Source organism: Rhincodon typus, chromosome 4 (genome assembly GCF_021869965.1).
Source record: "Rhincodon typus isolate 14 chromosome 4, sRhiTyp1.1, whole genome shotgun sequence".
Lineage (NCBI taxonomy): Eukaryota > Metazoa > Chordata > Chondrichthyes > Orectolobiformes > Rhincodontidae > Rhincodon > Rhincodon typus.
This window is the reverse complement of record NC_063335.1, coordinates 61179709-61194786: the sequence shown is the minus strand read 5'-3', so window position 1 is coordinate 61194786 and position 15078 is coordinate 61179709. Positions and strand designations below refer to the sequence as shown.

Here is a 15078-nt window from a genome sequence, read left to right as displayed (position 1 = left end):
TGTCTAAGGAAATGCTACTCTTTCCCTAATGCTCAGATCAGCATAAAATCTTGTCATTGTTTAATGTGGGAAACATCTATGCTGGGTGCCTTTAAACAGTTGAAAAAGTTAACTTTTATTGAATTAAAACAAAAGTGAAGGATAAACAAAGGAAAAGAGCTGCATTTGCTTTTGGGACCAAACAAGGGGTGACTTGTCTTTTGAGCAACAACAAACTTGTCAATGAATGATAACTTCACCCAAGTCATATTTACTGGGAGAAGTTGCCAATTAGGTCCTGTCTGGCTTATTCTATCCAATGTTGCAGCACTCTGTCATTCTGAAGTTGATGTTCCTCCTCTTCAATGTTCTAATCTTTCTCTTGGAAACATTACTGCTGCTCTCCCAGCTCTTCAGAGTCTATCACATCCCCTGTTTGCCAGCTCCAGTTGCACAGAACACAGTATGCTAGGATTATGCAACAAGCTTTGTCTGGACTGGACTGCAAGGATCTACCCCAGCACTGACCCAAGCATCAGAATCTCATTTTCAGGAGGTCTATTATCTGTTCCATAAGGGCCTTGATGGAACAATGGGACGCAATGTATCTGCACTCAGTGTCATTTGGATATAATGAAGGCATCACCCATGTCTCCAGTAAGCATCTTTGTGAGACATTCAGACTTGAAACATTCTCAATGATCTGGACATCATAACAGCTTCCAGGCTACCAGCACATACTGTGGTACCTGATGATCACTGTTGAATTGTATGTCAATAGGATGGAACCAGTTTCTTTGATAAAGTCTGCTGCATTATGAAATAGCACTCTCAATGCAATGCGTGTACAGTCTGTAGCACCCTGCACTCAGATGGAAATCAACTGTTGACACAAAGTCTATTACCCGGGCTGTAGCACCCAGCTTTTCATGCCTAAACAAGATGAAGCAGTGATCTATCAAACACTACATTGGTAGCAGCTTTGATATATTTGTGGTTGAGAGATCCCATGTATGTCTTCAGTGGATCCTTGAAAGCACCTGTTGCCATAAGAAATTGTGTGGTAGGATCACATGAAACAATGTCCTCCACCCCTTCCACATCACCCAAGAAAGGCAGTATTTATGAAGAGCATGTCAGTGAATACTTCGTTTAAGTGAAAGAAAATCAGCTCCATGCTCTCAAACAGTCTGTGATCCACAAGTGACTAAATTATTATTTTTTGTATGTTTCCACGAAAGTGAAGACAATGCAGAAATGTTAGTCAAAGACTGTGAAATATTGGATGAGACAAACCAGTGTAGCATGAAATATTATGATGTTTAGAATTTTTGAAGTCAATAAATTGACAGGGCTGCATAAAATGTGTTCTATTTCCTGTGGGAGTTGGTGGCATAATGGTAATGTTACTGGCTAATGCTCTGGGAGCACTGGTTCAGATCCTGCTGAGGCAACTTATGGAATTTGATTTTATGTATTTATTATCACGTGTATTTTGTTACAAAATACAATGAAAAGTGTTGTATAGTGTCGTCACTCTCCAGCGCCATCTTAAGACACAGAAGAATAAAACAAAATACAGAATATAAAGGCAGAAGAATAAAGAAATAAAGACAAAGTGGTTAAATTTACAGTTCTTCTTGTTAAGTGCTCTGCCACGGGCCTAGTGGCCAGGCAGCAGTAACTTCACTGCACCGCTGCTACTGGAATGAAAGTCACCATTCTTTGGTGCTATCTCACCTCTACTATAAATTCTCGCCAGACCTTGCCAATGCAGGTGCCACCGATACCGTTAGGTACCGCACCAGCCCAAATTCAATTCTGCCACCTCCATGAATCTCTGCTGGATGCAGATGCCACTGGGAATCCAAACACTCCTCCAATGCAGCAGCCATGAGTTGGCACTGGGCCCACTCAAGTCCAAGTTGGGCCCATTTGCCCACCGCCACAAGTCCACGCTGTGTCCACTCAAGTCCACTCTGGGCCCATTTGCTGACTGTGTGTCTGCACAGGGCCCACTTGCCACTGCCAACGCCATTGCCAATGACCAGGCTCTTCAACGAAAGGTAAGTAAAAAAAAAAAGAAAAAAAACATGAGCAAAGAGAAGAAAAAGTGAAAAGAAACAAAAAGAAAAGGGGACGGAGCTCAGAAGCCCTACCCACTGCCATATTACCTGAATTTAAATTCAGATTTATTAATTGAAATATAATTGAACTAACTGAAATATAAACGTAGCCCCAATAATGGTGACCGTGACAGCTAACAATGTTGTAAAACTAAGTCACCAATATCCTTCATAGAAGGAAATCTGCCATCCTTACGCAGTCTGATGACTGTCAACTGCCCTCATAAGTTTAGCAAGCCCCTTAGTTCAAAGAAATTAGGGATGGGCAACAAATGGTCTTGTCGGTGAAGCAACAATCCTTGAAACCACTTTAAAAAATCTATAGAAATTGCAGAAGTAGGTTTTTAGAAGTTCAGAGCAATTCTGTTTCAGTTAGCTTGCTAGTTTTTGCATAATTTAGGATGATCCTGTCCTCTCAAAATGCCATGCACATGAACAAGGATGAAGGTGCCCAAGATAAAGCAGCTCCAAGTCCTCCTCCAGCATGAATGGGACATATGTCACTGTTTTATTACTGTTTTGGGGTCAAAATCGAGCCATATTATGGGAGTGCTTTCACTATGTGAACTACACAATGTGGAACTACCTTCTCAAGGAAAAGAAATGGGCAACAAATGCAAATCTTACCCACAACACCGTGGCAGAACTTTTTTTTAAAAAAAGTAGTTTCTGGAATTCTTTAATATTTTTAGAAAGATTTGTGGCCATTACAGTACTGAATTTTAAGTTTCATTTGGTCAAACACACCCACTTTAAAGACAAAAGTAACAATGTGGTCAAACTTCCCGCTACCATAACATGAAAAGGGAACTGAGAAAATGAACATTTGCAAATCTAAATATCAGTGGAGCATAATGTACATGCTTTGCAAACAGATGCGCTGCCCTCCTGTGCAGCAGAGCCAACCGTAGTGCCACAAACTTGGCTGTTGCTGCTTTCCTCTGAAAGGCCACTCCCACCCAAAAAAAAGCTGCTTCCAGATGGTATACCTTTTGCTAGGGGAATGGCCACAGGGGACTCCTGTGCTACCTGTCCACACCTACTTGTCTTTCTAGTGGTCACATAAGTCTTTTCTGACTGTGTGGCCCTTACTTGTAGTGTGACCAGCTCGCTAAATGTGCTATCCGTGATATTCCCGGCATCATGATTGCTCCACAGTAAGTCCATCTGCAGCTCCAGCTGAACGCACTTCCTGCATGTGTGGTCACCATGGACAGTGAAAGTGACCCTGATTTCCCACATATTGCAGGAGGAGTATTCTAAGAGGTCAAGTTCTCCTGCCAATGATATTGCCAGCTGCATGTGAACCCATATTGGCCGGGGCACTTAATAATTCCCGAAAATTGGTATTTTTTTTCTGTTGTGCCACATACGTTGTTATGATCAGCATTGGAGGAGACTGGCAGACATGATTCCATTATAACTCCCTGATTGAAGCAAGGACTTCTTGCATTCATACTTTTTCATTTATTAATGTTATTGAAAATTTGCACTGGGGTTACATTTTATTCAGTTTCCAGAAATTGCATATTATGCAAATTATCATTATCAGATATTTGTATTATTTGTTGCTGCAACATGCAACAACCAATCTTTCTAAAATATTCTATCATATTCTATTAAAATGTTGTATTCTATGCGGTTATTGACTTGCTTACCAAGCTGGTAAGTTTGTTTGCAGACATTTTGTCACCATACCAGGTAACATTATCAGCACGCCTCTGGTGAAGCATCGGTGTTCTGTCCCACTTGCTTTATATGTATTTCGGTTTGCTGGGGTGGGTGGCATCACTTCTGGATATGTTTCTTAGTGGTTGGTATATGGAGTCCAGCTCTACATGTTACTTAATGGAGTTCTGGTTTGAGTGCCAGGCCTCCAGGAATTCTCGTGCATGTCTTTGGTTGGCTTGTCCTGGGATGGCTATGTTGTCCCAGTCGAATTGGTGTCCTTCTTTGTTCATATGTATTGAAATGAGTGATAGTTGGTCATGTCTCTGGTAGCTAGTTGGTGTTCATGAATCCTGATGGCTAGTTTCCTTCCAGTTTGTCCTAAGTAATGTTTTTGGCAGTCTTTGCATGGTATCTTGTAAATAAAGTTGGTTTTGTTGGTTGTGGTTGTCAGATCCTTTATTCGTGTCAGTGTTGTAGTGTTGCTGTTGGTTTGTTTGTTGGTATGCAAACAAACGTGATAGCGCGGCGAGTAAGTCAACAACCACATCAACAAGCTGAGCTGCAAATCTACAAAGCGACAGCTACACCGCGACAGCTACTGATGAGAATAAAGGATCCGACAACCACAAATAACAGAACCAAAATTGTTTACAAAATACCATGCAGAGACTGCCAAAAACATTACATAGGGCAAATCGGAAGGAAACTAGCCATCAGGATTCACGCACACCAACTAGTTACCAAGAGACATGACTAACTATCACTTATTTCAATACACGTGGACAAGGAGGGACCCCAATTCAGCTGGGATAACATAGCCATCCTAGGACAAGCCAACCAAAGACGCGAATGAAAATTCCTGAAGCCTGGCACTCAAACCGGAACTCCATTAGCAAACATGTAGAGCTGGACCCCATACACCAACCATTAAGAAACAAGTCTGGAAGTGATGCCACCCACCCCAGCAAATGAAGACACATAAATAGCAAGCTGGGCAGAACACTGACGCTTCACTGGAGGCCTGCTGATGATGTTACCTAGTATGGTGATGAAATGTCTGCAAACAAACTTACCAGCTTGGCTAGCAAGTCGACAACTGTATCAACAACCCGAGCTACAAATCTACTAAAAAACATTGTATTCTATCGTAGATTGCAGAGGGAATGGCATTTATTGAAAGAAAAAATTACATCCATCGAGACCTTAGAGCAGCTAACGTTTTGGTATCCGAAAACCTGATGTGTAAAATTGCTGATTTTGGCCTTGCTCGAATAATTGAAGATAATGAATACACAGCCAAAGAAGGTACATTTCAAAAGTCCGTGCTGGAAACTGGATGGGAATTTTTCAAATGCTTAATTAAATAAAATAGCTACAAACTTAAAAATAACGACATTTAGTAATAAATGAGGTATAATTAAAATTAAAAGTTCAATTATAAAATGAAACTGAAAGGTAACTGACATTTTTACTTGCCCTTCAGGAATTTGAATCAGAATTTCCTTAATGTCCCTCTCTCTTTAATTGTAATTTTGACAGAACTGGCATAAGCAATGTTTATATTATTTTCGGAGGGTTTAATTAGGCTAGTGCTTCATTTAAATTTTTCCAGACTCCGTGGATTCTAATGGCAATCTAGGGGCTTATTTTCAGTTTACGTGCAGTATCCAAGCTGCCTTAATGTCCTGTAACCATTGTTTCCAGACTCTGTTGAATTGACTATTTTAAAATTTTAAATAATCAAACAAGTGACAAATTCATTAATTTTGTGCATTATTTATCAAATAAATGCAGAAGCTAAGTGATAGAATTTGTTATATTTTAATATTTGATGTCAGGTTAAAAACAGTTACCAATTATTCAAGCATTAATTCGTGATTTTTGATGTAGGAAAAATGGTTAAAAATTGAGTTTTAAACATTGTATGAGAAGAATATCTGAGTTTTCAAGTATTCACATATATTTCAGTCACCTTAGGAGGATTAATAGTGGTGTACTGGTAGAGGTCTGTATCAGCACACTGACGATCATGGCTTGCTTTGTCAGAGAAAGCATGTAGAGTTGTTGCAGATGCCAATGGATTGAAAGTCAGTAAACTTACACAACTTTGTTTCAAGCTTTTAAATCAGAATTCTCACTTGCACTTTGAAAATTTAGCACATTTTTGAGTGTTTTTGCTTGTTAAACAATGGCAAACATTTGCTAACAAATTTTAGTCAATATCTCTGAATTTCACTGGAAGCCATGATGACATGAGCATCAAACTGTCTTAAGTGATCTTCTGGTGCAGTGGTAGTATCCCTGCAAGTCCCACCTGCCATGGAGGTATGTCTTAACATGCCTGAACAAGTTGATTCAAAATGATTATAATTGTTTCTAACAGCTTAAGTATGAGTTTAGATTGCAAGATTGCAAACACAGGTAAATACAATTCTACCCGAACTCTCTGGTTGTGATCACTTTGTGATCATGGGGCCTTTCATCTAATGAGTTTTTATCTTTGTTTTTTAACTAGTACTTAGCTGAGAAAGCTTTTCTTATAGATAATTTAAAGCTGCCCTGTTACTGAAGCTGATTCACATGTGGGACAATTTGAATACATTTTCCAAAGTTTTGATTGATTCTTAGTGATGAAAATGCTGGGTAAAGTATTCTTCAGATATTGGAAAAAAATTACATTAATATCTTCTGTACCCTGTCACTGTTTAAACATTTTAATTCAAACATTTACTCTGTAGACAGTCATTAATAAACAATAAATTTCACTTAAATGGAATAGCACATAACAAAAAAAGAAAATGATCAAAGATAGGTAAAATTGTCCCCTGTTCAAGAGGTTACCTCTGGTGTTAATAACGACCATGCTCCTTGTCATAAAGATCACCATGGAATATAGAAATAATTTAGAACAAAGCCATGATATGATGAAAAGTTGTGACAACAATTGAGTGGAAAAATTTAGTTTCTATTTAGCTTTTATATAACTTGTTTGATTCTAAGACCTTTTGACTATTGTCCAGATTTTTTTCTTACTTTTATTTTGTCAATCTCTGTTCCTCGGTTTCTTTTCTAAATGGTAAAAGGGTGGGGTGGAAGAAAGGATATGTGCTAAGTTATCATATTTACACATATTTATGTTATCCTTGTACTATGACATTCTTCAGTGTTCTAACTATTCCTCACTTTACAGCAAGTTGCGTCTCAAACTAAAATATAATATATAAACAAAATATATTTTTTGATTCAGGGGCTAAATTTCCAATCAAATGGACAGCACCTGAAGCTATAAGCTATGGATCGTTCACAATTAAGTCAGATGTTTGGTCCTTTGGGGTTCTCCTATATGAAATAGTCACATATGGAAAGATTCCATATCCAGGTAAGAGCACCCACATGAAACATTTTCTGACCACTGGGATAATGTTACAGTAGGCATAATTTGACTTCCAGAGGGTATCATTCATTATTACACAACTACTGATGTTGTAAGAAATGCAAGATAAAGGAGAATTATACACATACCAAAAGAATAGCTTCAGATTTATTTAGCAATTGTCATCTTTCTGTCAAGGAACTAAAGAGACAGATTTCTACTGTGAATCTAAACATTTATCTTTTACTTGAGACAAAAAACAGAAAAGGCATTTATTTTGTTCATCTATTCCTTCAAACGTTTACGTATTAGTTTTAAGTCTAAATGATCTAATGGTGTAATTAAAAGGTGAAAATGACTGACCTGTTTTTATTTTATTGTAACTCTTTTCCAACTTTGATTAGACCACCTTTTGTTCTTCATATTAATAATACAAGTTTACTTCCGTATTACCTTTAGCTGCAACCATTAATACCTGATGACATCCTAGTGAAGTTTTTTTCTTGAATGCATACGTCTTTCTGTTATGAAATGCCCAAAACAGTTGTACAATACTCCAATGACTTTCTAAGATCAGGTTCAATTTCAGCATGATTTTCTTTTGTATCCAATATCTTATGATACAAAGCCAATAACTAAGTATGTTTAGATTTGGAATTGGCCACATGAAAGTGTACACAAAACATGATAGTAGCTACTTTTTTGGGAGCTGTAAATTTGCAACTTGTACATTTACTCCTCACTCAAATGCAAGTGTTAACAGGATGAATATTTTGTGCTTTTTATGTTCATAACTGGAGTTTACTTTTGTGATAAAGAGACAATTCATTCAATCACTTTATCTAATATATTATGAGCATAATCCTCAAACAACTGGAAACAGGTGCAAAAAAAGAACACTGCAACTGGAACTGTCTTACTCTCTTGCAGTATATTTTAGCTATTGCCTCAAAATATTTCACGATTTTGGCTTTAGGAGGCTATAAAGACAGACTTTTAAGTGTCGTTTAATTTTGTGCTTTTTTAAAAAAACAGGGATTCGCAAGTTGTGTATGTTTTGAAAAGTAAGTAACCTGACACTCATGGCAGGCATCATATCAGTAGCTGCTTGAACAATCCGTAATCAAAGTTTGGTAGCAAACAAGTTAATGTTGATGGGCTATACCCATTACAGCTGGGAACAAGTTACAGAGAGAAAGAGAAAACTGTCAGATTTCCCCTGCTCAGGAGAACTCTGTTCTCTGCAGTCAAAAACTCATTATACCTGAAAAGAAACAGTTTATCCTTCTGGTAATGGTTGCGTTAAGCTGTGACTTTTTAAATGATAAATCAGAGATTTTTTTAAATAGGGGAACCAGACATCTTGTGTCTCTTAGCAACCAGTGAAAGGATGTGGAGAAAGATGACGCAAGCAACACCAGGCCCAGCAGAACAGTAATAAGGACCATCTCAACAGCAGTAACTGGGAACAAAAACTAGTGAATTGTCTGTACAGTTTTTTTCCCATATTGCACAATAGCCTAATTTCCCTGTTTGCTTATTTGTCTTTCTGTCTGTCTGTCATGTAAGGGGGATTTTAGAGTTCTAATTAGTAATGTTAAATACAGTGGTTTATAACTCTTTATCTATAGCCAAAGTCTGATTACTTGTAATAGGTAATTATTCGTGTTTGGCACAGAAACCTGATCTGAGTGTTCATTCAACCTGAGCCTGAAAGTCAGGTAAATTGAGGAGCTTTGCATACTTTATAAAATCTTTGGCTTTTGTCATGACTCCAGAAATAGCAGGACTCAACTAATCAGTGCACAAACCCAGTGCACCGTAACAAGGCTATGTTCAGAAGTATATTTGTATATTAGAAAGTTTATGTTGTGTTGCTATCCCAGTGGAGACCAATAACATTTTTTAAAATTTGAATTTCTAGTAACTAACTCATGAAGGGTCACATGACAAGATAATGTTTTAAGACTTTTACTGTTATAAACACAAAAATCAAGATTGGCTGAACAGAATTTATTAAGCAACTAATATACCAAGCTACAGAATAGTTTTGTTTTAGTTCCTTCCCACTGAAAACCCCACATTGTGGTTATACATTGTTACAGCTCAATGGAGTAGTGCACTGGAAATCGAGTTCTACTGTTCCTTGAGTTGTTATGAAAATTAGAGATTTTAAAAATAAGTGCACAAAATTCACCAATTTACCTAATTTTCAAATCCAGGTTGATAGAAAGCATGAATCATCTTTCTGTACCAAGTAATCACAAGTAATTATGTTCTAGCTAGAAGTAAACAGTTAGAAACTGTCTGCAAACAACAGTATACATTAAAACACTAATCCCCTTATAAACTCTCTCCTTACAGACACGCAGACAGGCTATGGGTGAAGGAAAGTTAGAAGACAGTTCAGGTTTCTATTCATGGGTTTCTGAAATGCTTCTCGTGATTCTTACATTGGTCAGAATGTTGTTGTTGTCTAGTTGCCTTTCTCTGGGTGCTTCTGCTGGTATGCAAGAGACACAAAGGTGGGTTGATTGTTGATAAAAGTTATAGATAAAACTTATCGGTTAAAAGTTACAGCTTACATCAACTGCTGAAGGAAAGATTAACTGATTTTCTTCAGGTTTAAATGGGTTTTGACCTCAACATACAGGACAGCTTCTGTGCTGTTGGAAATCAAAACACTTATCCTCTATCTTGTTTAAGCTCTTCAGTTACCTGAGAACTGGTCATATGGTTGCTGACAAGGAAAAGGCTATAATCATCGATAAATGGCCACTAGTCCGTTGACCAATTATCTTTGTGCTACCCAGCTGTGTCTGTACACAGAATCCCTCAGTTCCACTTGATTGCTGCTTGTTCAAATGGCTACTTATACAAAAACAGGAGTTGCTGGAAAAACTCAGCAGGCCTGGCAACATCTGTGAACAAAAATCAATTAACATTTTAGGCCTGGTGACCCTTTTAATTTCATAGAATCCCGACACTGTGGAAATAGGCCCTTTGGCCCAACAAGTCCACACCGACCCTCAGAGCATCCAACCCAGACCCATCCCCTATAACCCTCCTAATCTACACATCCCTGAACACTATGGGCAATTTAGCATGGCCAATCCGCCTAGCCTGCACATCTTTGGACTGTGGAAGGAAACCAGAGCACCTGGAGGAAACCCATGCAGACAAAGGGAGAATGTGCAAACTCCACACAGACAGCTGCCCGAGAGTGGGATTGAACCTGGGTCCCTGGAATTGTGAGGCAGCTGTGCTAACCACTGAGCCACCGTGCCACCCATTATATGATGCTTGCCAGAAGTGTCAGGTTGCCTGCTTCTCAAAACACAGTTCTTCAGACAGTTGTTCCCCAATTCAGCCCATAATTTTTAAAATCACAAAAATAAAAAATGGTCTTTACAAGATTATATAATACTCTTCTTGTACATGTTGTGTTCAGTTTAAGCTGTGACTCATCCAGGAATTTCCATGGGCTTTCTTGTCGCTGCTTCATCAACATGAATCTTTTGGTACTGTCTTAATTCAAGTCCTTAATACAAGCAATGCTTCTGGACCATTCTTGATAGCTGCTACAAGCTACAAATTAATCTGAAACATAAATAAGAATTGCTGGAAAATCTCAGTAGGTCTGGCAGCATCTGTGGAAAGAAATCAGAGTTAATGTTTTGGGTCCAGTGGCCCTTCTTCAGAACTGATGGTAGCTAGGAAAAGGATGTTTCTTATACAGAAGATGGGGTGGGGGAAGAGTAAACGATAGGTGGAGATAGAGCTCAAAAAGAGAGAAAAACAGTTGGACAGACAAATAGTGGTTAAAGGTCAGTTTGGGGGGATGAATAGCTGCTAATGGGGACAATTAGTGGCTGACAATGGGTAGTGTGTGTGGTAGCAGCCCATGTGATGATAAGGGTCTTCATTTGCAGACAAAATGTAGGTGTTCCGCAAAGCAGTCACCCAGTTTGCGCTTTGCTTCCCCAATGCAGACACCACATTGTGCTTAGTGAGTACAGTAGACTAGACTGAGTGAAGTGCATTTAAAGCACTGCTTCATCTGGAAGGTGTGTTTGGATCTTGGATAGCTGGAAAGATGCTGAGCTTCTAGTTGCTTGCCACTTCAACACACTACCGTGTTCTCTGACCAATATCTCTCTCTCCGGGTTGCTGTAGTGCTCCAGCAAAGCTCAACACAAGCTGGAAGACCAGCATGTCATTTTCCTCTTGGGAACCCTGCAGCCTTCTGGACTTAATATCACGTTCAATAATTTTAGGGCTTGAGCATCTTTCTCCATGCTTTCCAACTTAACTCTGATTTCTCTCCACAGATGTTGCCAGACCTGCTGAGATTTTCCAGCAACTTCTGTTTTTGTTTTAGATTTCCATATCCGCAGTTCTTTTGTTTTTTTTTCTACAAATTAATCTCCCTGTCTAAAGCTTGGTCTCCCAGAATTGTATAGCTCCAGAACAAGTCGAAAGTAGTTTGCATTCCTGCTATGCAGCCATTTTGAGATGTTGCTTGTTGATGATTTCAGTGGAGTACCATACCAATAAGAAAAGTCTGATTTTGGCGTGTGTGTGTGTGTGTGACATTATTTCTACAAAGGAAAAGAGGACAAAATACATTTACATGGAATTTAGTTTTTCAGTAGAGGTGCAGTGTCATATGGTATGATTTATTTCCTTTCCAAAATGAAATTAAAAGCTTAATTAATTGTAGTTCCATGTTACCTTGACAAAATGGGTGTTGTGTAAATTCAAATCAAACACCATCTTTTAAAAATGATGAAATAATTCATAGGGATCAAGATGGAGCCAAGGCAGTGATTAAGAGCAAACAGTAAGTTTGAGGGAGTTTCTATCAGCAACTTAACTAAAGTTCAAAAGGAGAATTGCTTAGACATACCATTTTAATTTAGTTTCTTTCTTAATCACTTATAGTTGAACTTAAAAAAGGGGAAATAACAGTAAAGTTTAGAGTTGAGAAGAATGTAGATTAGTTCCTTTATTGCATTTTTGCAATTCAGCAGCAGTTTCAGTGATCTAATAGACCAGCCTTTCATTCCAGCTTGGAGCTACTGTAAATTTAAAATCTGTCTATGTCCAATGTTAATCTGTTTATTTTTGTCTTCATGGGACTTGCTGCTGTTTCTCATATCCACTGTCTAATTTCAAGGGTATATTTAACAAATATGTAGGGGGATTGTGAAGACTTGCAGGAGAAATAGAGTTGTCATAGCGGGATTGCTATGGTGTTAAGGGCTTAGATGGGATGGAATTTGTTAAACGTGTTCAGGAAAGTTTCCTCAAGCAGTATATAGAGGGCCCTACTCAGGATGGGGCAAAACTTGACCTACTCTTGGGAAATAGGGCAGGACAGGTGACTGAGGTGACAGTGGGAGAACACTTTGGGACCAGTGACCATAGTTCTATTAATTATAAAATAGTTATGGAGAAGGACAAAACTGGTCCACAGGTTCAAGTTCTAATCTGGGACAATGCAAATTTTGCTGGATTTAGATAGGAACTTACAGAGATTGATTGGAGGAGTTTGTTTGCAGGTAAAGGGACATCTGGCAAGTGGGAGGCCTTTTAAAAGTGTGATAGCTAGAGTTCAAGGTCTATATGTTCCTGTGAGGGTGAAGGGCAAGGTTGGCAGGAGTAGGGAACCAGGATGACAAGAGACATTGAGGCTTTCACCAGAGAAAGGGAGGAGGCATGGCTTAGGTACAGGCAGCTGGGATGAAAGGAATCCCTGGAGGTATATTGGGGATACAGGAGTTTACTGAAGAAGGAAATCAGGAGGGCAAAAAGGAGGCACCAGATTGCTTTGGCTGAAAAGATTAGGATGTATCCAAAGAGATTCTTTAAGTATATTAAAGGAAAAAGAATAACTAGAGAGAGAAAAGGACCCCTCAAGGATCAAACTGGCCATGTACATGTGGAACCACAACAGAGGGGTGAGGTCCTCGATGAATATTTCTCCTCTGTGTTTACCATGGAGAAAGAGATGAAGACTTGGGAACTTGGAGAAGTTAATGGTGCTATTTTTGTGGACAGTCCATATTACAGTAGAGCAAGTGTTGGAAATATTAGAATGTATGAAGGCGGATAAATCTCCTGGTCTTGACCAGGTATATCCAAGAACCCTGCAAGATGCTAGAAAAGAAAGTGCAGGGGCCCTTGCTAATATATTTGCATCATCTTTGGACATGGGTGAGGTCCCAGAAGACAGGAGGGTAGCGAATGTTGTGCCCTTATTCAAGAAGGGCTGCAAAGGAAAATTGGGAATTATAGACCAGTAGGCTTAACATCTGTGGTAAGTAAGTTAATTGAGAAGATCCTGAGTGAAACGATATACAGTATTTGGAACAACAGGGTTGGTTTAGGGGTAGCCAGCATGGCTTTGTGCGTGGGAGATCATGCCTCACAAATTTGTTAGAGTAATTTGATGAAGTGACCAGGTAGGTTGATGAGGGCAGGGTGGTAGATGTCGTCTATATGGATTTCGGTAATGCCTTTGATAAGGTTCCACTTGATAGGCTGCTCTGGAAGGGTAGATCGTATGCAGTCCAGGGAAAGCTGGCAACTTGGCTCTGCACCTTGTTGACTTGGATACACAACTGGCTGGATGGTAGGAAGCAGAGAGTAATAATGGAAGGATGCTTGTCAGGCTAGAGGCCTGTGACTAGTGGTGTGCATCAGGGATTGGTGCTGAGCCCATGCTGTTTGTTATCTATATTAGTGATTTGGATGAGAATGTACAAGGCATGATTAGTCAGTTTATGGATGACACTATATAGGCAGTATCATGGACAGTGAAGAAGGTTATGAGAAATTGCAGCAGGATCTTGATCAGCTGGGGAAGTGGGCCAAGAAATGGTAGGTGGAGTTTAATATAGGTAAGTGTGAGGTGTTGTATTTTGGAAAGTCAAATCAAGGCAGGAGTTTTGTGGTGAATGGTAGGTCCTTAAGGAGTGTAGTGGAATAGAGGGGCCTTGGAGTTCAGGCGCATGCTTCTTTGAAAGTGGAGTCACAGGTAGACAGGGCAGTGAAGAAGGCTTTTGGCACACTGGCTTTCATCAGTCAGAACATTGATTAAAGAAGTTGAGAAGTTATGTTGCAGTTGTACAGGATGTTAGTGAGGCTGCAACTGGAGTATTGTGTTCAGTTTTGGTCACCTTGCTATAGGAAGGATGTTATTAAACTTGAAAGAGTGCAGAAGAAATTTACAAGGATGTTGCTAGGACTCGAGGGATTGAGTTATAGGGAAAAGTTGGCCAAGCTAATACATTTTTCTTTACAGAGTAAGAGACTGAGGGGGGGATCTTATAGAAGTGTATAAGATCATGAGAGACATGGATAGAGTGAATGCATTCATTCTTTTTCCCAGGGTTGGGAAATTGAGGACTAGATGGCATCAGTTTAAGGTAAGAGGGGAAAGAACACATGGGAACCTGAGGGGCAACTTCTTTACACAAAGGGTTGTACGCATATGGAATAAGCTACCAGCGGAAGTGGTTGAGGCAGGTACATTAAGAACATTTAAAAGGTATTTGGATGAATACATGGATAAGAAAGGTTTAGAAGGATAGGGGCCAAGTGGAGGGAAATGGGGTTAGCATGGATGGACATTTTGGTCAGCATGGACCAGTTTGGGCCAAAGGACCTGTCTCTGTGCTGTGGGACTCCGAATCTAATTACATCATCTAATTCCTTTGAACAAAGTAGTAGTACTGTAGCAGTTTCAGAAATGCCATTTTCAAACATACATAAAATTTAGCAATAATTATTTATTAAGGACTAGCTTTTCTTGGGAGTGACAATTTCACACAGATTGCCACTCCTGCCAATTTTTAAATGAAAGTCGAAGCTCTGCATTCCTGAGAGGAGGTTCTGGTCAAGAGTCCCTCAGAAATGTGCAGC

The 15078-nt window shown here is 39.1% G+C and overlaps 1 protein-coding gene across 2 annotated transcripts in view; it reads left to right on the top strand.

Moving 5' to 3' along the window:
- lyn (LYN proto-oncogene, Src family tyrosine kinase) overlaps positions 1-15078 on the top strand; it is a 98526-nt gene that overhangs the window by 67371 nt on the left and 16077 nt on the right. For both annotated transcript variants that reach the window (XM_048595688.1, XM_048595687.1), the window contains exons 11-12: positions 4928-5081; positions 7024-7155. In XM_048595688.1, the coding sequence (XP_048451645.1) occupies positions 4928-5081; positions 7024-7155 (286 nt within the window). The remainder of the gene's footprint in view (positions 1-4927; positions 5082-7023; positions 7156-15078) is intronic.